Here is a 22,031-nt window from a genome sequence, read left to right as displayed (position 1 = left end):
CATTGACCATGGGTTGGGTTCAATGGTCAAGGAGCTACATGGGGTGAGCAGGATGGACAGACGGACGCCATTGACCATGGGTTGGGTTCAATGGTCAAGGAGCTACATGGGGTGAGCAGGATGGACAGACGGACGCTATTGACCATGGGTTGCGTTCAATGGTCAAGGAGCTACCATGGGGTGAGCAGGATGGACAGACGGACGCCATTGACCATGGGTTGGGTTCAACACTCAAGGAACAAGCAGAGGTTGGGTGGGACAGACGGACAGACGGACGGACAGACGGACGGACGGACGGACGCACCAGGTAGACGTCGCAGAAGCTGCGCAGCCAGAAGGACTGAACGGCCAACAGCGCCCCCTGCGGCTCCAGCGCCGCCAGCGCCCGAGATGCCTCCTGAGCCGAACCGGCCAATCGGGACAGGGCCCAGCGCGACAGCCAATCGGTGACCTGGACCTGGGGGAATGGGATGGGGTGGGATGGGACGGAATTAGAATAGAATAGAATAGAATAGAATAGAATAGAATAGAATAGAATAGAATAGAATAGAATAGAATAGAATAGAATAGAATAGAATAGAATAGAATAGAATAGAATAGAATAGAATAGAACAGAATAGGATAGAATAGGATAGAATGGAATGGAAATAGAAATAGGAATGGAATGGAATGGAATGGAATGGAGTGGAAATAGAAATAGGAATGGAATGGGAATAGGAATGGAATGGAATGGAATGGAATGGAATGGAATGGAATAGAATAGAATAGAATAGAATAGAATAGAATAGAATAGAATAGAATAGAATAGAATAGAAATAGGAATAGGAATGGAATGGAATGGAATGGAATGGAATGGAAATAGGAATGGAATGGAATGGAAACAGAAATAGAAATAGGAATGGAATGGAATGGAATGGAATGGAATGGAATGGAATGGAATGGAATGGAAATAGAAATAGGAATGGAATGGAATGGAATGGAATGGAATGGAATGGAATGGAATGGAATAGAAATAGAAATAGGAATGGAATGGGAATAGGAATGGAATGGAATGGAATGGAATGGAATGGAATGGAATGGAATGGAATAGAAATAGGAATGGAATGGAATAGAAACAGGAATGGAATGGAATGGAATGGAATGGAATGGAATGGAATGGAATGGAATGGAATAGAATAGAATAGAATAGAATAGAATAGAATAGAATAGAATAGAATAGAATAGAATAGAATAGAATAGAAATAGAAATAGCAATGGAATGGAAACTGGAATGGAATGGAATGGAAATAGGAATGGAATGGAATGGAATGGAATAGAATGGAATGGAATGGAATGGGAATAGGAATGGAATGGAATGGAATGGAATGGAATAGAAATAGGAATGGAATGGAATAGAAACAGGAATGGAATGGAATGGAATGGAATGGAATGGAATGGAATGGAATGGAATGGAATAGAATAGAATAGAATAGAATAGAATAGAATAGAATAGAATAGAATAGAATAGAATAGAATAGAAATAGAAATAGGAATGGAAACTGGAATGGAATGGAATGGAAATAGGAATGGAATGGAATGGAATGGAATAGAATGGAATAGAAATAGGAATGGAAATAGGAATGGAATGGAATGGAATGGAATGGAATGGAATGGAATGGAATGGAATAGAATAGAATAGAATAGAATAGAATAGAATAGAACAGAACAGAATAGAACAGAATAGAAATAGAAATAGGAATGGAATGGAATGGAATGGAATGGAATGGAATGGAATGGAAACAGAAATAGAAATAGGAATGGAATGGAATGGAATGGAATGGAATGGAATGGAATGGAATGGAATGGAATGGAATGGAACGGAATGGAATACGATAGGATAGGATAGGATAGGATAGGATAGGATAGGATAGGATAGGATAGGATAGAATAGAATAGAATAGAATAGAATAGAATAGAATAGAATAGAATAGAATAGAATAGAATAGAATAGAATAGAAATAGAAATAGAAATAGGAATAGGAATGGAATGGAAACTGGAATGGAATGGAATGGAATGGAATGGAATGGAATGGAATGGAATGGAAATAGGAATGGAATGGAATGGAATGGAAATAGGAATGGAATGGAATGGAATGGAATGGAATAGAAATAGGAATGGAAATAGGAATGGAATGGAATGGAATGGAATGGAATGGAATGGAATGGAATGGAATAGAAATAGGAATGGAAATAGGAATGGAAATAGGAATGGAATGGAATGGAATGGAATAGAATAGAATAGAATAGAATAGAATAGAATAGAATAGAATAGAATAGAATAGAACAGAACAGAAATAGAAATAGAAATAGGAATGGAATGGAATGGAATGGAATGGAATGGAATGGAATGGAATGGAATGGAATGGAATGGAATGGAAATAGAAATAGGAATGGAATGGAATGGAATGGAATGGAATGGAATGGAATGGAATAGAAATAGGAATGGAATGGAATGGAATGGAATGGAATGGAATGGAATGGAAATAGAAATAGGAATGGAATGGAATGGAATGGAATGGAATGGAATGGAATGGAATAGAATAGAAATAGGAATGGAAATAGGAATGGAAATAGGAATGGAATGGAATGGAATGGAATGGAATGGAATGGAATGGAATGGAATGGAATAGAATAGAATAGAATAGAATAGAATAGAATAGAATAGAATAGAATAGAATAGAATAGAATAGAATAGAATAGAATAGAACAAAACAAAGAGGATTCCCAGGTACCTACTGGGGGGTGTTGGGGACATCTTGGGGATGTTGGGGACATTGTGGGGGTTTGGGGGACATTGTGGGGATGTTGAGGACATTGTGGGGGTTTGGGGGACCCCGTGGGGGTGTTGGGGACATCATGGGGCTGTCGGGGCCATTTTGGGGGTGTTGGGGACCCCGTTACCTGCTGGTGGTCCCAGGTCTGGTCCCCTGGGAGTTGGGGACACTGGGAGGTTTTGGGGACATTTTGGGGACATCATGGGGGGGTTGAGGACATTATGGGGGTGTTGGGGACATTGTGGGGATGTTGGGGACATTGTGGGGGTGTTGGGGACCCCATGGGGGTGTTGGGGACCCCGTTACCTGCTGGGGGTCCTGGGTCTGGTCCCCAGGAGTTGAGGACACTGGGAGGTTTTGGGGACATTTTGGGGGCTTTGTGGGGGTGCTGGGGACCCCGTGGGGGTGTTGGGGACATTGTGGGGGTGCTGGGGACCCCGTGGGGGTGTTGGGGACCCCGTTACCTGCTGGGGGTCCTGGATGCGGTCCCCGGGGCGCTGGGTCCCCAGCACGAAGCGCAGGGCGTTCCAGACCTTGTTGCAGAAGCGGCGCTGGGCCAGGATGGCGGGGACGGACAGACGGACGTCGGCGCCTGCGGGGACAGTTGGGGACACAGGGGGACAGATGGGGACGTGGGGGACGCGTTGGGGACATGGGGGACGTGTTGGGGACATGGGGGACAGCTGGGGACATGGGGACAGCTGGGGACATGGGGGATGAATTGGGGACATGGGGGATGCATTGGGGACATGGGGGATGCATTGGGGACATGGGACAGATGGGGACATGGGACAGATGGGGACATGGGGGGTGGTTGGGGACATGGGGGATGCGTTGGGGACATGGGGGAGAATTGGGGACATGGGGAGACAGATGGGGACATGGGGGGCAGATGGGGACATGGGGGATGCATTGGGGACATCGGGGGTGCATTGGGGACATGGGGGATGTGTTGGGGACATGAGGGATGTGTTGGGGACATGGGGGACAGTTGGGGACATGGGGGGACAGATGGGGACACCGGGGAAGGATTGGGGACATGGGGGGTGGTTGGGGAGATGGGGGATGCGTTGGGGACATGAGGGATGTGTTGGGGACATGGGGGACAGCTGGGGACATGGGGGATGCATTGGGGACATGGGGGATGCATTGGGGACATGGGGGGTGGTTGGGGACATGGGGGATGTGTTGGGGACATGGGGCATGCACTGGGGACATGGGGGATGTGTTGGGGACACCAAGGGAGGTTGGGGACACATAAGGATGGTTGGGGACCTGGGGGACAATTGGGGACACCTAGGGATGGTTGGGGACATGGGGGATGTGCTGGGGACATGGGGGATGCATTGGGGACATGGGGGGTCGTTGGGGACATGGGGGACGTGTTGGGGACATGGGGGACGTGTTGGGGACACCAAGGGAGGTTGGGGGCACATAGGGATGGTTGGGGACATGGGGGATGCATCGGGGACATGGGGGACATGTTGGGGACATGGGGGATGCGTTGGGGACATGGGGATGGTTGGGGACATGGGGGACAGCTGGGGACATGGGGGGAGGTTGGGGACATGGGGGGACAGATGGGGACACGGGGGATGCATTGGGGACATGGGGGGTGGTTGGGGAGATGGGGGATGCGTTGGGGACATGGGGGACAGCTGGGGACATGGGGGACAGTTGGGGACATGGGGGACAGCTGGGGACATGGGGGACAGTTGGGGACATGGGGGACAGCTGGGGACATGGGGGATGAATTGGGGACATGGGGGAGAATTGGGGACATGGGGAGACAGATGGGGACATCGGGGGTGCATTGGGGACATGGGGGATGTGTTGGGGACATGGGGGACGCGTTGGGGACATGGGGGACAGATGGGGACATGGGGGATGCATTGGGGACATGGGGGGTGTTTGGGGAGATGGGGGATGCGTTGGGGACATGGGGGACACCTGGGGACATGGGGGGACAGATGGGGACACGGGGGAAGGATTGGGGACATGGGGGGTGGTTGGGGAGATGGGGGATGCGTTGGGGACATGAGGGATGTGTTGGGGACATGGGGGACAGTTAGGGACATGGGGGATGCATTGGGGACATGGGGGATGTGTTGGGGACATGGGGGGTGGTTGGGGACATGGGGGATGTGTTGGGGACATGGGGCATGCACTGGGGACATGGGGGATGTGTTGGGGACACCAAGGGAGGTTGGGGACACATAAGGATGGTTGGGGACCTGGGGGACAATTGGGGACACCTAGGGATGGTTGGGGACATGGGGGATGTGCTGGGGACATGGGGGATGCATTGGGGACATGGGGGGTCGTTGGGGACATGGGGGACGTGTTGGGGACATGGGGGACGTGTTGGGGACACCAAGGGAGGTTGGGGGCACATAGGGATGGTTGGGGACATGGGGGATGCATCGGGGACATGGGGGACAGATGGGGACATGGGGGATGCGCTGGGGACATGGGGATGGTTGGGGACATGGGGGGAGGTTGGGGACATGGGGAGACAGATGGGGACATGGGGGATCATTGGGGACATGGGGGGTGGTTGGGGACATGGGGGATGTGTTTGGGACATGGGGGATGCGTTGGGGACATGGGGGATGTGTTGGGGACACCAAGGGAGGCTGGGGACACATAAGGATGGTTGGGGACCTGGGGGACAATTGGGGACACCTAGGGATGGTTGGGGACATGGGGGATGTGCTGGGGACATGGGGGATGCATTGGGGACACGGGGGGTCGTTGGGGACATGGGGGACGTGTTGGGGACATGGGGGATGCGTTAGGGACATGGGGGGTCGTTGGGGACATGGGGGACACCTGGGGACATGGGGGGACAGATGGGGACACGGGGGAAGGATTGGGGACATGGGGGGTGGTTGGGGAGATGGGGGATGCGTTGGGGACATGAGGGATGTGTTGGGGACATGGGGGACAGTTGGGGACATGGGGGATGCATTGGGGACATGGGGGATGTGTTGGGGACACCAAGGGAGGCGGGGGACACGAGGGATGAGTTGGGGATATGACAGATGTGTTGGGGACATGGGGGACAACTGGGGACACATAGGGATGGCTGAGGACATGGGGGGACAGTTGGGGACATGAGGGGACAGTTGGGGACATGGGGGGCGGTTGGGGACATGTGGGATGCATTGGGGACACCAAGGGAGTCTGGGGACATGAACGGATGTGTTGGGGACCTGAGGGACAATTGGGGACACATAGGGATGGTTGGGGACATGGAGGACACTTGGGGATATGGGGGGATGTGTTTGGGACATGAAGGGATGGTTGGGGACACGAGGGATGAGTTGGGGACGTGGGGGACAATTGGGGACACATAGGGATGGTTGGGGACATGGACACTTGGGGACATGCGGGGACAGTTGGGGACATGGAGGGACAGTTGGGGACACATAGGGATGGTTGGGGACATGGGGGACGTCTTGGGGACCTGGGGGACAATTGAGGACATGGGGGGTGATTGGGGACACTTGGGGACATGGGGAACAGTTGGGGACATGGGGGACAGTTGGGGACATGAGGGGACGTTTGGGGACATGAGGGACGTGTTGGGGACACCAAGGGAGGCTGGGGACACGTAGGGATGGTTGGGGACACGAGGGATGAGTTGGGGACATGGGGGGCACTTGGGGACATGGGGGACACGGTGGGGACACAGGGGACGTATTGGGGACACCAAGGGAGGCTGGGGACACGTAGGGATGGTTGGGGACACGAGGGATGAGTTGGGGACATGGGGGGCACTTGGGGACATGGGGGACATGGTGGGGACACAGGGGACGTATTGGGGACACCAAGGGAGGCTGGGGACACAAGGGATGTGTTGGGGACCTGGGGGACAATTGGGGACACATAGGGATGGTTGGGGACATGGAGGGACATGTTGGGGACCTGGGGGGACAGTTGGGGACATGGGGGGACAGCTGGGGACACGGGGGATGAGTTGGGGCCACAGGGGACGTATTGGGGACACCAAGGGAGGTTGGGGACACAAGGGACGTGTTGGGGACCTGGGGGACAATTGGGGACATGGGGGTGGTGTGGGGGACACTTGGGGACACTTGGGGACAACACCACAAACATTATGGACACGGGGCCATACACAGGGACACAGGGGATGGTTGGGGACACCTGGGGACACTTGGGGACATTACCTTGTACATTATGTGCACACAGGGGGTGGTTGGGGGGACACCATTGGAGTCACGGGGTGGTGTGGGGGACACTTGGGGACACTTGGTGACAACACCACAAACATTATGGACACGGGGCCATACACAGGGACACAAGGGACGGTTGGGGACACTTGGGGACACTTGGGGACATTGCCTTGTACATTATGTGCACACAGGGGGTGGTTGGGGGGACACCATTGGAGTCATGGGGTGGTGTGGGGGACACTTGGGGACACTTGGGGACAACACCACAAACATTATGGACACGGGGCCATACACAGGGACACAAGGGACGGTTGGGGACACTTGGGGACACTTGGGGACATTACCTTGTACATTATGTGCACACAGGGCCATCCTGAGCGCGTCGGCGCCGCACTCGGGGATCCCATGGGGAAACTCTCGCCTCTACGGACCAAACCATTCACCATCCCCCCCGAAACCCTCGCCATTTACCCCAAAAACCCCAAATTTCGGGGGGCGCGAGGTGACTTTCGGGTCCCCCGGGGTGATTTCTGGGGTCACCGAGGGGTTTTTTGGGGCAAAAAGGGGCGATTTTGGGCCGATTCTACCTGTCCGTCGGTGGCCAACGCCAACTCGCGGGGGTCCAGGCCGCGTTGGTTCAGTCGCTCCCGTAGCTCCTGGCCCATAATGGGGGACCCTATGGTGAATGGGGGGGGCGGGGGTGTCCCCAGGGGGGTCCCCAGGGGGGTCCCCGTTGTCACCGGTACCTGGGGGGTGGCCCCGGCGATGACGTCGCGGGGGTCGATGACGTTGCCCAGGGATTTGCTCATCTTGCGGCCGTGGGCGTCGCGGACCAGGGAGTGCAGGAGGACCTGGGGGCGTTTGGGGACATTTGGGGACAGTGGGGGGGATGGGGGTAATGGGGACGATGGGGGTAATGGGGGCGATGGGGGTAATGGGGACGATGGGGGTAATGGGGATAATGGGGTAATGGGGATATGGGGACAATGGGATAATGGGGACAATGGGATAATGGGGGTAATGGGGATAATGGGGGCAATGGGAACATTGGGGGCAATGGGGATAATGGGGACAATGGGATAATGGGGACAATGGGATAATGGGGGTAATGGGGATAATGGGGGCAATGGGAACATTGGGGGCAATGGGGATAATGGGGGCAATGGGATAATGGGGACAATGGGATAATGGGGACAATGGGATAATGGGGGCAATGGGAACATTGGGGGCAATGGGGATAATGGGGGCAATGGGATAATGGGGACAATGGGATAATGGGGACAATGGGATAATGGGGGCAATGGGAACATTGGGGGCAATGGGGATAATGGGGGCAATGGGATAATGGGGACAATGGGATAATGGGGGCAATGGGATAATGGGGGCAATGGGAACATTGGGGGCAATGGGGATAATGGGGGCAATGGGATAATGGGGACAATGGGATAATGGGGGCAATGGGGATATGGGGACAATGGGATAATGGGGACAATGGGATAATGGGGGTAATGGGGATAATGGGGGCAATGGGAACATTGGGGGCAATGGGGATAATGGGGTAATGGGGATATGGGGACAATGGGATAATGGGGACAATGGGATAATGGGGGTAATGGGGATAATGGGGGCAATGGGAACATTGGGGGCAATGGGGATAATGGGGGCAATGGGATAATGGGGACAATGGGATAATGGGGACAATGGGATAATGGGGGTAATGGGGATAATGGGGGCAATGGGAACATTGGGGGCAATGGGGATAATGGGAGCAATGGGATAATGGGGACAATGGGAACATTGGGGGCAATGGGAACATTGGGGGCAATGGGGATAATGGGGGCAATGGGATAATGGGGACAATGGGATAATGGGGACAATGGGATAATGGGGGTAATGGGGATAATGGGGGCAACGGGAACATTGGGGGCAATGGGGATAATGGGGGCAATGGGATAATGGGGACAATGGGATAATGGGGGCAATGGGAACATTGGGGGCAATGGGAACATTGGGGGCAATGGGGATAATGGGGGCAATGGGATAATGGGGACAATGGGATAATGGGGGCAATGGGGATATGGGGACAATGGGATAATGGGGACAATGGGATAATGGGGGTAATGGGGATAATGGGGGCAATGGGAACATTGGGGGCAATGGGGATAATGGGGTAATGGGGATATGGGGACAATGGGATAATGGGGACAATGGGATAATGGGGGTAATGGGGATAATGGGGGCAATGGGAACATTGGGGGCAATGGGGATAATGGGGTAATGGGGATATGGGGACAAAGGGATAATGGGGACAATGGGATAATGGGGGTAATGGGGATAATGGGGGCAATGGGAACATTGGGGGCAATGGGGATAATGGGGTAATGGGGATATGGGGACAATGGGATAATGGGGACAATGGGATAATGGGGGTAATGGGGATAATGGGGGCAATGGGGATAATGGGGACATGGGTACAATGGGGACAATGGGGACAGTGGGGACAATGGGGATACTGGGGGGGGACATGGGGACAATGGGGATAATGGGAGCAATGGGGATAATGGGGATGTTGGGACAATGGGGTAATGGGGACAATGGGGATAATGGGACAATGGGGATAGTGGGGGTAATGGGGACAATGGGGATAATGGGATAATGGGGATAATGGGGACAATGGGGTAATGGGGACAATGGGATAATGGGATAATGGGATAATGGGGGTAACGGGATAATGGGGGTAATGGGGACATTTGGGACAATGGGATAATGGGGACAACGGTGATAATGGGGGATATGGGGACAAAGGGGATAATGGGACAATGGGGATAATGGGGACATTCGGGATAGTGGGGATAATGGTGGCAATGGGGATAATGGGGATAATGGGGACAATGGGGTAATGGGGACAATGGGATAATGGGGGTAACGGGGATAATGGTGATAATGGGGGCAATGGGGACATTTGGGACAATGGGATAATGGGGACAACGGTGATAATGGGGGATATGGGGACAATGGGGATAATGGGGATAATGGGGACAATGGGACAGTGGGGGCAATGGGGACAATGGGGCCATCGGGGATACTGAGGAGGATATGGGGACAATGGGGCCATTGGGAACAATGGGGGACGGTGGGGACAATGGGGATACTGGGGGGACATGGGGACATTGGGGAGGACATGGGGACGATGGGGATATTGGGGATAATGGGGGGACATGGGGACAATGGGGATAATGGGATAACGGGGACAATGGGATAATGGGGACATGGGGACAATGGGATAATGGGGACAATGGGATAATGGGGACATGGGGACATTGGGATAACGGGGACAATGGGGACAATGGGATAATGAGGACATGGGGACCACGAGGATCATGGGGACGTGGGGACAATGGGGATACTGGGAGGGGACAGCGGGGATAATGGGGACATGGGGACAACTAATGGGGGCAAAGGGGATACTGGGGGGGACGTGGGGACACCGGGGGGCTGTTGGGGACACTTGGGGACAGCGCTGTCACCTGAGCGAAGGGCAGCTGTCCCGTGAGCTGCAGCCCCAGCATCACCATGCGGGACACCCAGAAGAACAGGAGGTCGCTCCCCGTCACCAGCAGGGAATTGGGGTAAAACCGCCCCAAATCGGGGCTCTGGGGACACCGTTGTCACCAACGGGGTCCCCAATGACCCCCCCCAATGGCTCCGGTGTCCTCCCATTGTCACCCATACCCCCCATTGTCTCCAAAGTTCCCCCATTGTCCCCTGTATCCTTGGCCCCTCCAATGGCCCCAACATCTCCCTGTCCCCCCATTGGCCCCAATGTCCCCAATGTCCCCCTGTCCCCAATGTCCCCATTGTCCTCCTGTCCCCCAATCTCCCCATTGTCCCCCAATGTCCCCATTGTCCCCCTATCCCCCCATTGTCCCCCTGTCTCCCCATTGCCCCCAATGTCCCCATTGTCCCCCGTCCCCTCAATGTCCATAATGTCCCCAATATCCCCCTGTCCCCCAATGTCCCCATTGTCCCCCTATCCCCCCATTGTCCCCAATGTCCCCCCATTGTCCCCAGTATCCTCATCCCCCCCATTGGCCCCATTGTCCCCAATGCCCCCGTCCCCCATTGTCCCCAATATCCCCCCATTGTCCCCAATGCCCCCATCCCCCGTTGTCCCCAATATCCCCCCATTGTCCCCAATGCCCTCCTGTCCCCCATTGTCCCCAATATCCCCCCATTGTCCCCAATGCCCCCCGTCCCCCATTGTCGCCAATATCCCCCCATTGTCCCCAATGCCCCCTGTCCCCCATTGTCCCCAATATCCCCCCATTGTCCCCAATGCCCCCTGTCCCCCATTGTCCCCAATATCCCCCCATTGTCCCCAATGCCCCCCTGTCCCCCATTGTCCCCAATATCCCCCCATTGTCCCCAATGCCCCCGTCCCCCATTGTCCCCAATATCCCCCCATTGTCCCCAATGCCCCCTGTCCCCCATTGTCCCCAATATCCCCCCATTGTCCCCAATGCCCCCTGTCCCCCATTGTCCCCAATATCCCCCCATTGTCCCCAATGCCCCCCGTCCCCCATTGTCCCCAATATCCCCCCATTGTCCCCAGTGCCCCCCTATCCCCCATTGTCCCCAATATCCCCCCATTGTCCCCAATGCCCCCTGTCCCCCATTGTCCCCAATATCCCCCCATTGTCCCCAATGCCCCCATCCCCCATTGTCCCCAATATCCCCCCATTGTCCCCAATGCCCCCTGTCCCCCATTGTCCCCAATATCCCCCCATTGTCCCCAATGCCCCCTGTCCCCCATTGTCCCCAATATCCCCCCATTGTCCCCAATGCCCCCTGTCCCCCATTGTCCCCAATATCCCCCCATTGTCCCCAATGCCCCCCTGTCCCCAATTGTCCCCAATATCCCCCCATTGTCCCCAATGCCCCCTGTCCCCCATTGTCCCCAATATCCCCCCATTGTCCCCAATGCCCCCTGTCCCCCATTGTCCCCAATATCCCCCCATTGTCCCCAATGCCCCCATCCCCCATTATCCCCAATATCCCCCCATTGTCCCCAATGCCCCCTGTCCCCCATTGTCCCCAATATCCCCCCATTGTCCCCAATGTCCCCTGTCCCCCATTGTCCCCAATATCCCCCCATTGTCCCCAATGCCCCCATCCCCCATTGTCCCCAATATCCCCCCATTGTCCCCAATGCCCCCTGTCCCCCATTGTCCCCAATATCCCCCATTGTCCCCAATGCCCCCTGTCCCCCATTGTCCCCAATATCCCCCCATTGTCCCCAATGCCCCCTGTCCCCCATTGTCCCCAATATCCCCCCATTGTCCCCAATGCCCCCTGTCCCCCATTGTCCCCAATATCCCCCCATTGTCCCCATTGTCCCCAATGTCCCCTGTCCCCCATTGTCCCCAATATCCCCCCATTGTCCCCAATGTCCCCTGTCCCCCATTGTCCCCAATATCCCATTGTCCCCATTGTCCCCAATGCCCCCTGTCCCCCATTGTCCCCAATATCCCCCCATTGTCCCCAATGCCCCCTGTCCCCCACTGTCCCCAATATCCCCCCATTGTCCCCAATGCGCCCATCCCCCATTGTCCCCAATATCCCCCCATTGTCCCCAATGCCCCCTGTCCCCCATTGTCCCCAATATCCCCCCATTGTCCCCAATGCCCCCCTGTCCCCCATTGTCCCCAATATCCCCCCATTGTCCCCAACGCCCTCTGTCCCCCATTGTCCCCAATATCCCCCCATTGTCCCCAATGCCCCCCGTCCCCCATTGTCCCCAATATCCCCCCATTGTCCCCAATGCCTCCTGTCCCCCATTGTCCCCAATATCCCCCCATTGTCCCCAATGTCCCCAATGTCACCTGGTGGGGCCACCCCAGCGCAGCGAAGGGGAAAAGGGCCGAGGAGAACCAGGTGTCCAGGACATCGGGGTCTGGGGACACAGAGATGGGGGGGACCCCAAATATCGGGGGGGACCCCAAATATCGGGGGGGGTCCCCAAATATCGGGGGGGGTCCCCAAAGATGGGGGGGGTGTCCAAATATGGGGGGGGGGTCACCAATATGGGGGGGGTTTAAATATGGGGGGTTCCCAAATATGGGAGGGGGAGTCCAAATATGGCGGGGGTCCCAAATACGGGTGGGACCCCAAATATGGGGGGGGACTAATATGGGGGCGGGGGAAGAAACTCCTGAACTCCTGGGTCCCTTGGGGCACTCCTGGGTCCCTCCCGAACTCCTGGGTCCCTTGGGGCATTCCTGGGTCCCTCCCGAACTCCTGGGTCCCTTGGGGCACTCCTGGGTCCCTCCTGGATTCCTGGGTCCCTTGGGGCACTCCTGGGTCCCTCCTGAACTCCTGGGTCCCTTGGGGCATTCCTGGGTCCCTCCCGAACTCCTGGGTCCCTTGGGGTATTCCTGGGTCCCTCCCGAACTCCTGGATCCCTTGGGGCACTCCTGGGTCCCTCCCGAACTCCTGGGTCCCTTGGGGCACTCCTGGGTCCCTCCTGAACTCCTGGGTCCCTTGGGGCACTCCTGGGTCCCTCCCGAACTCCTGGGTCCCTTGGGGCACTCCTGGGTCCCTCCCGAACTCCTGGGTCCCTTGGGGCACTCCTGGGTCCCTCCCAAACTCCTGGGTCCTTTGGGGCACTCCTGGGTCCCTCCCGAACTCCTGGATCCCTTGGGGCACTCCTGGGTCCCTCCCGAACTCCTGGGTCCCTTGGGGCACTCCTGGGTCCCTCCCGAACTCCTGGGTCCCTCCTGAACTCCTGGGTCCCCTGGGGCACTCCTGGGTCCCTCCCGAACTCCTGGGTCCCTTGGGGCACTCCTGGGTCCCCTGGGGCACTCCTGGGTCCCTCCCGAACTCCTGGGTCCCCCTGGCCAGCGACAACATGGGGGGACAAGGGGTGACAGGGGTCAGTTTTGGGGTGACAAGGAGCAGTTTTGGGGGGTTTGGGTCCCTCCTGAACCCCTGGGTCCCTTGGGGCACTCCTGGGTCCCTCCTGAACTCCTGGGTCCCTTGGGGCACTCCTGGGTCCCTCCTGAACGCCTGGGTCCCTTGGGGCACTCCTGGGTCCCTCCCGAACTCCTGGGTCCCTTGGGGCACTCCTGGGTCCCCCTGGCCAGTGAACATGGGGGGACAAGAGGCAGTTTGGGGGGTCTGGGTCCCTCCCGAACTCCTGGGTCCCTCCTGAACTCCTGGGTCCCTTGGGGTATTCCTGGGTCCCTCCCAAACTCCTGGGTCCCTTGGGGTACTCCTGGGTCCCTCCCGAACTCCTGGGTCCCCCTGGCCAGCGACAACACGGGGGGACAAGGGGTGACAGGGGTCAGTTTTGGGGTGACAGGGGTCAGTTTTGGGGTGACAGGGCTCAGTGGGGGGGTCCGTACCTCGGTGCAGCCGCAGGTCCTGCAGGGGGCAGCGCAGGGCGCGGGCGGCGGCCTCGTGGGCGGAGCCCTCGGTGGCCCCAACCACCCAGAGCCCGGGGGGGGGCGACTCGGGACCCCCGCCGCCCCCCAGTGGCTCCGCCCAGTAGGCGGGGACACGGTGACCCCAGCACAGCTGGCGCGACAGGCACCAATCCCTGGGGGGGGCACGCCTGGGTCCCTTGGGGCACGCCTGGGTCCCTCCTGAACTCCTGGGTGCCTTGGGGCACGCCTGGGTCCCTCCCGGATGCCTGGGTCCCTCCCGAACTCCTGGGTCCCCTCCCGGACCCCTGGGTCCCTTCCCGAACTCCTGGGTGCCTTGGGGCACTCCTGGGTCCCTCCTGAACTCCTGGGTCCCCCCCGAACTCCTGGGTCCCCCCGGACACCTGGGTCCCCCCCGAATTCCTGGGTCCCTCCCGAACTCCTGGGTCCCTCCCAGATGCCTGGGTCCCTCCCGAACTCCTGGGTCCCTCCCGAACTCCTGGGTCCCCCCGAACTCCTGGGTCCCTCCCGAACTCCTGGGTCCCCCCGAACTCCTGGGTCCCTCCCGAACTCCTGGGTCCCCCCGGACACCTGGGTCCCTCCCGAACTCCTGGGTCCCTCCCGGATGCCTGGGTCCCTTGGGGCACTCCTGGGTCCCTCCCGAACTCCTGGGTCCCCCCGGACGCCTGGGTCCCTTCGCTCACCCCACGTTGTCCATCCAGGTCTTCCAGTTCTTCTCATGGAACTTGGGGATGAGCTGGAGCCTCCCGGACGTCACGGCCTGCAGGGGGCGCTGTGATGGACCCAGGAGTGCCCCGAGGGACCCAGGAGTGCCCCAGGGACCCAGGAGTTCTCGGGGGGACCCAGGAGTTCAGGAGGGACCCAGGAGTTCGGGAGGGACCCAGGAGTTCGGGAGGGACCCAGGAGTGCCCCAGGGACCCAGGAGTTCGGGAGGGACCCAGGAGTTCGGGAGGGGACCCAGGAGTTCGGGAGGGACCCAGGAGTTCGGGAGGGGACCCAGGAGTTCGGGAGGGACCCAGGAGTTCGGGAGGGGACTCAGGAGTTCGGGAGGGGACCCAGGAGTTCGGGAGGGACCCAGGAGTACCCCAAGGGACCCAGGAGTTCGGGAGGGACCCAGGAGTTCGGGAGGGGACCCAGGAGTTCGGGAGGGACCCAGGAGTGCCCCAAGGGACCCAGGAGTTCGGGAGGGACCCAGGAGTTCGGGAGGGGACCCAGGAGTTCGGGAGGGACCCAGGAGTTCGGGAGGGGACCCAGGAGTTCGGGAGGGACCCAGGAGTTCGGGAGGGGACCCAGGAGTTCGGGAGGGACCCAGGAGTTCGGGAGGGACCCAGGAGTTCGGGAGGGGACCCAGGAGTTCGGGAGGGGACCCAGGTGTCCCCGTTGTCACCTCCCGTGCACGTTCGGCCATTTCCCGGCAGCGCAGGAACCATTGACTCTTCATCAGGTACTCGACGACGTCCCCGGAGCGGCTGCGGGGACATTGGGGACATTGGGGACAATGGGGACACCTGGGACACTTGGGGACAATGGGGACATTAGGGACAATGGGGATATTGGGGACACTGGGGACACTTGGGGACATTCGGGACACTTAGGGACACTTGGGGACATTGGGGACAATGGGGACACTTGGGGACATTTGTGGACATTGGGGACAATGGAGACAATGGGGACATTGGAGACATTGGGGACATTGGGGACAATGGGGACACCTGGGGACAATGGGGACATTGGGGACAATGGGGACATTGGGGACATTGGGGACAATGAGGACACTTGGGGACAATGGGGACACTTGGGGACAAAGGGGACAATGGGGACATTGGGGACAATGGAGACAAAGGGGACATTGGGGACACTTGGGGACATTGGGGACACTTGGGGACACAGGGGACATTGGGGACATTGGGGACACTTGGGGACAATGGGGACATTGGGGACACTTGGGGCCATTGGGGACAATGGGGACATTGGGGACATGGGGGACACTTGGGGACAACGGGGACATTGGGGACATTGGGGACACTTGGGGACATTGGGGACAATGGAGACATTGGGGACAATGAGGACATTGGGGACATTGGGGACATTGGAGACATTGGGGACATTGGGGACACTTGGGGACATTGGAGACATTGGGGACACTCGGGGACATTGGGGACAATGGGGACATTGGGGACATTGGGGACACTTGGGGACAACAGGGTCATTGGGGACATTGGGGACATTGGGGACAATGGGGCCAATGGGTCCGCGGTACCTGCAGAGGGGAAGGGTCATGGGGTGGTCCTGGGTGCCCCGGAACAGCCCCCGATTGGCCAGAGCTTCCACCACCAGGGGACGAGCAGCGAATCGATGGACGCCCTGGGGACAACGGGGACAATGGGGACAATGGGGACCATGGGGACAATGGGGACCATGGGGGCAATGGGGACCATGGGGGCAATGGGGACAATGGGGATATTGGGGACAATGGGGGCAATGGGGACATTGTGTGGACAATGGGGATAATGGGGACATTGTGGGGAGAATGGGAGTAATGGGGACAATGGGGACAATGGGGATTATGGGGGCAATGGGGTCAATGGGGTCAATGGGGGCAATGGGGACAATGGGGACATTGGGGTCAATGGGGGCAATGGGGACATGGGGCCAATGGGGTCAATGGGGACATGGGGGCAATGGGGACACTGGGGTCAATAGGGACATTGGGGGCAATGGGGTCAATGGGGACAATGGGGACATGGGGGCAATGGGGTCAATGGGGACATTGGGGGCAATGGGATCAATGGGGGCAATGGGGACATGGGGACAATGGGGTCAATGGGGTCAATGGAGACATTGGGGTCAATGGGGACACGGGGGCAATGGGGTCAATGGGGGCAATGGGGACAATGGGGACAATGGGGTCAATGGGGACATGGGGGCAATGGGGATAATGGGGGCAATGGGGACATGGGGACAATGGGGACCATGGGGGCAATGGGGACAGTGGGGACAATGGGGATAATGGGGATAATGGGAATAATGGGGACATGGGGGCAATGGGGACAATGGGGATATTGGGGGCAATGGGGACATTGTGTGGACAATGGGGATAATGGGGACATTGTGGGGAGAATGGGAGTAATGGGGGCAATGGGGGCAATGGGGACATTGGGGTCAATGGGGTCAATGGGGACATGGGGGCAATGGGGTCAATGGGGACCATGGGGATAATGGGGGCAATGGGGACACTGGGGGCAATGGGGATTATGGGGGCAATGGGGACATTGGGGTCAATGGGGACATGGGGTTAATGGGGTCAATGGGGACAACGAGGACCATGGGGATAATGGGATAACGGGGACCATGGGGACAATGGGGGTTATGGGTTCAGTGGGGATAATGGGGACATGGGGACAATGGGGACCATGTGGATAATGGGGTCAATGGGGACAATGGGGACATTGGGGTCAATGGGGGCAATGGGGACATGGGGTCAATGGAGACATTGGGGTCAATGGGGACAATGGGGACATTGGGGTGGGTCAATGGGGCAATGGGGACATGGGGACATGGGGGCAATGGGGTCAATGGGGTCAATGGGGACATTGGGGTCAATGGGGGCAATGGGGACATGGGGGCAATGGGGTCAATGGGGTCAATGGGGACATTGGGGTCAATGGGGACATTGGGGGCAATGGGATCAATGGGGGCAATGGGGACATGGGGACAAGGGGGTCAATGGGGACAATGGGGACATTGGGGTGGGTCAATGGGGGCAATGGGGACATGGGGACATGGGGGCAATGGGGTCAATGGGGTCAATGGGGACATTGGGGTCAATGGGGGCAATGGGGACATGGGGGCAATGGGGACATTGGGGTCAATGGGGACATTGGGGACAATGGGGATAATGGGGGTAATAGAGACAATGGGGACAATGGGGGACAGGGGGACAACGGGGACAATAGGGACCATGGGGATAATGGGGGCAATGGGGACATGGGGGCAATGGGGTCAATGGGGTCAATGGGGACATTGGGGACATGGGGGCAATGGGGTCAATGGGGACATTGGGGGCAATGGGATCAATGGGGTCAATGGGGACATTGGGGGCAATGGGATCAATGGGGTCAATGGGGACATGGGGACAATGGGGGCAATGGGGACAATGGGGACATTGGGGACATGGGGGCAATGGGGTCAATGGGGACATTGGGGTCAATGGGGGCAATGGGGACATGGGGGCAATGGGGTCAATGGGGACATGGGGGCAATGGGGTCAATGTGGACATGGGGGCAATGGGGTCAATGGGGGCAATGGGGACATGGGGACAATGGGGTCAATGGGGACAATGGGGTCAATGGGGACATGGGGGCAATGGGGATAATGGGGGCAATGGGGACCATGGGGACAATGGGATAATGGAGATCATGGGGACAATGGGGATAATGGGGACCATGGGGACAATGGGATAATGGGGACAATGGGGACACAGGGCCGGTTTGGGGACAATTTGGGGCGGTACCTGCAGCCAGCCCCGGTCCGGGGGACACAAGGTGCCATCGTCCCCAATGACGGTGACAACGGGCAGCCCGTGGGAACGGGCCAGCAGCAGGTCCTGGGGACTGTGACCGGGGGTCACCTTCACCGCACCTGGGACAACGGGGACAACGGGGTCAATGGGGACATTGGGGACATTGGGGGCAATGGGGACACTGGGGTCAATGGGGACATTGGGGTCAATGGGGATAATGGGGACATTGGGGTCAATGGGGCCAATGGGGTCAATGGGGACATTGCGGGTAATGGGGACACTGGGGTCAATGGGGACATTGGGGTCAATGGGGATAATGGGGACATTGGGGTCAATGGGGCCAATGGGGTCAATGGGGACATTGGGGGCAATGGGGTCAATGGGGACATTGGGGGCATTGGGGTCAATGGGGTCAATGGGGACATTGGGGGCTAAGGGGTCAATGGGCTCAATGGAGAGATTGGGGGCAAAGGGGTCAATAGGGACATTGGGGTCAATGGGGTCAATGGGGACGTTGGGGTCAATGGGGTCAATGGGGACATTGGGGTCAATGGGGACATTGAGGGCAATGGGGACAATGGGGTCAATGGGGATAATGGGGCCAATGGGGGCAATGGGGACATTGGGGTCAATGGGGACATTGAGGGCAATGGGGACAATGGGGTCAATGGGGATAATGGGGCCAATGGGGGCAATGGGGACATTGGGGTCAATGGGGACATTAGGGGCAATGGGGCAAATGGGGTCAATGGGGACATTGGAGGCAAAGGGGTCAATGGGGATGTTTAGGCAATGGGGACATTGGGGTCAATGGGGTCAATGGGGACATTGGGGTCAATGGGGACATTGAGGGCAATGGGGACAATGGGGTCAATGGGGATAATGGGGTCAATGGGGATAATGGGGACATTGGGGTCAATGGGGACATTGGGGTCAATGGGGACATTGGGGGCAAAGGGATCAATGGGGATGTTTAGGCAATGGGGACATTGGGGTCAATGGGGTCAATAGGGACATTGGGGTCAATGGGGACATTGAGGGCAATGGGGACAATGGGGTCAATGGGGATAATGGGGTCAATGGGGATAATGGGGACATTGGGGACAATGGGGACACTGGGGGCAATGGAGTCAATGGGGACATTGGGGGCAATGGGGTCAATGGGGACATTGGGGTCAATGGGGACATTGGGGGCAATGGGGCAAATGGGGTCAATGGGGACCTTGGAGGCAAAGGGGTCAATGGGGACATTGGGGCCAATGGGGACACTGGGGTCAATGGGGATATTGGGGACATTGGGGGCAATGGAGACATTGGGGTCAATGGGGATAATGGGGCCAATGGGGTCAATAGGGACATTGGGGTCAATGGGGATGTTTAGGCAATGGGGACATTGGGGTCAATGGGGTCAATGGGGACATTGGGGGCAATGGGGACATTGAGGGCAATGGGGATAATGGGGTCAATGGGGATAATGGGGACATTGGGGACAATGGGGACATTGGGGTCAATGGGGATAATGGGGACAATGGGGACATTGGGGGCAAAGGGGTCAATGGGGACATTGGGGGCAATGGGGACATTGGAGGCAATGGGGACATTGGGGACAATGGGGACATTGGGGGCAATGGAGTCAATGGGGACATTGGGGGCAATGGGGTCAATGGGGACATTGGGGTCAATGGGGACATTGGGGGCAATGGGGACAATGGGGTCAATGGGGATAATGGGGTCAATGGGGATAATGGGGACATTGGGGTCAATGGGGACATTGGGGTCAATGGGGACATTGGGGGCAAAGGGGTCAATGGGGATGTTTAGGCAATGGGGACATTGGGGTCAATGGGGTCAATGGGGACATTGGGGTCAATGGGGACATTGAGGGCAATGGGGACAATGGGGTCAATGGGGATAATGGGGTCAATGGGGATAATGGGGACATTGGGGTCAATGGGGACATTGGGGTCAATGGGGACATTGGGGGCAAAGGGATCAATGGGGATGTTTAGGCAATGGGGACATTGGGGTCAATGGGGTCAATAGGGACATTGGGGTCAATGGGGACATTGAGGGCAATGGGGACAATGGGGTCAATGGGGATAATGGGGTCAATGGGGATAATGGGGACATTGGGGACAATGGGGACACTGGGGGCAATGGAGTCAATGGGGACATTGGGGGCAATGGGGTCAATGGGGACATTGGGGTCAATGGGGACATTGGGGGCAATGGGGCAAATGGGGTCAATGGGGACCTTGGAGGCAAAGGGGTCAATGGGGACATTGGGGCCAATGGGGACACTGGGGTCAATGGGGATATTGGGGACATTGGGGGCAATGGAGACATTGGGGTCAATGGGGATAATGGGGCCAATGGGGTCAATAGGGACATTGGGGTTAATGGGGATGTGTAGGCAATGGGGACATTGGGGTCAATGGGGCCAATGGGGACATTGGGGGCAATGGGGACATTGGGGTCAATGGGGACACTGGGGTCAATGGGGATATTGGGGACATTGGGGGCAATGGGGACATGGGGGTCAATGGGGATAATGGGGCCAATGGGGTCAATAGGGACATTGGGGGCAATGGGGATGTTTAGGCAATGGGGACATTGGGGGCAATGGGGTCAATGGGGACATTGGGGGCAATGGGGTCAATGGGGACATTGGGGTCAATGGGGACATTGAGGGCAATGGGGACAATGGGGTCAATGGGGACATTGGGGGCAAAGGGGTCAATGGGGACATTGGGGTCAATGGGTTCAATGGGGATAATGGGGACATTGGGGTCAATGGGGACAGTGGGGTCAATGGGGACAGTGGGGTCAATGGGGATAATGGGGACATTGGGGACATTGAGGGCGATGGAGACATTGGGGGCAATGGGGACATGGGGGTAATGGGGACATTGGGGGCAATGGGGACATGGGGACATTGGGGGCAATGGGGTCAATGGGACATGGGGACAGGGGGACGGGAGACATGGGGACACCCCTGTCACTGTCACCTGCACTGCACCTGGGCCATGGGGCCACCCCTGTATCCCCCAGCCC

The 22,031-nt window shown here is 57.4% G+C and overlaps 1 protein-coding gene across 1 annotated transcript in view; it reads right to left on the bottom strand.

The window, feature by feature from the left end:
• VARS2 (valyl-tRNA synthetase 2, mitochondrial) overlaps nt 1–22,031 on the bottom strand; it is a 72,602-nt gene that overhangs the window by 8,657 nt on the left and 41,914 nt on the right. Inside the window, exons 11-22 of the mRNA XM_065862105.2 lie at nt 18,969–19,096; nt 16,715–16,818; nt 15,842–15,923; nt 15,138–15,214; nt 14,416–14,609; nt 12,895–12,965; nt 10,540–10,665; nt 7,759–7,863; nt 7,600–7,668; nt 7,357–7,435; nt 3,278–3,405; nt 305–457 (exon numbers count right to left, since the gene is read on the bottom strand). Coding sequence (XP_065718177.2) covers nt 305–457; nt 3,278–3,405; nt 7,357–7,435; nt 7,600–7,668; nt 7,759–7,863; nt 10,540–10,665; nt 12,895–12,965; nt 14,416–14,609; nt 15,138–15,214; nt 15,842–15,923; nt 16,715–16,818; nt 18,969–19,096 — 1,316 coding nt within the window. The remainder of the gene's footprint in view (nt 1–304; nt 458–3,277; nt 3,406–7,356; nt 7,436–7,599; nt 7,669–7,758; nt 7,864–10,539; nt 10,666–12,894; nt 12,966–14,415; nt 14,610–15,137; nt 15,215–15,841; nt 15,924–16,714; nt 16,819–18,968; nt 19,097–22,031) is intronic.

The sequence above is a fragment of the Patagioenas fasciata genome, chromosome 34, assembly GCF_037038585.1.
Source record: "Patagioenas fasciata isolate bPatFas1 chromosome 34, bPatFas1.hap1, whole genome shotgun sequence".
Lineage (NCBI taxonomy): Eukaryota > Metazoa > Chordata > Aves > Columbiformes > Columbidae > Patagioenas > Patagioenas fasciata.
Note: the sequence above shows the minus strand (reverse complement) of the source record. Positions and strands in the feature narration are given on the sequence as shown.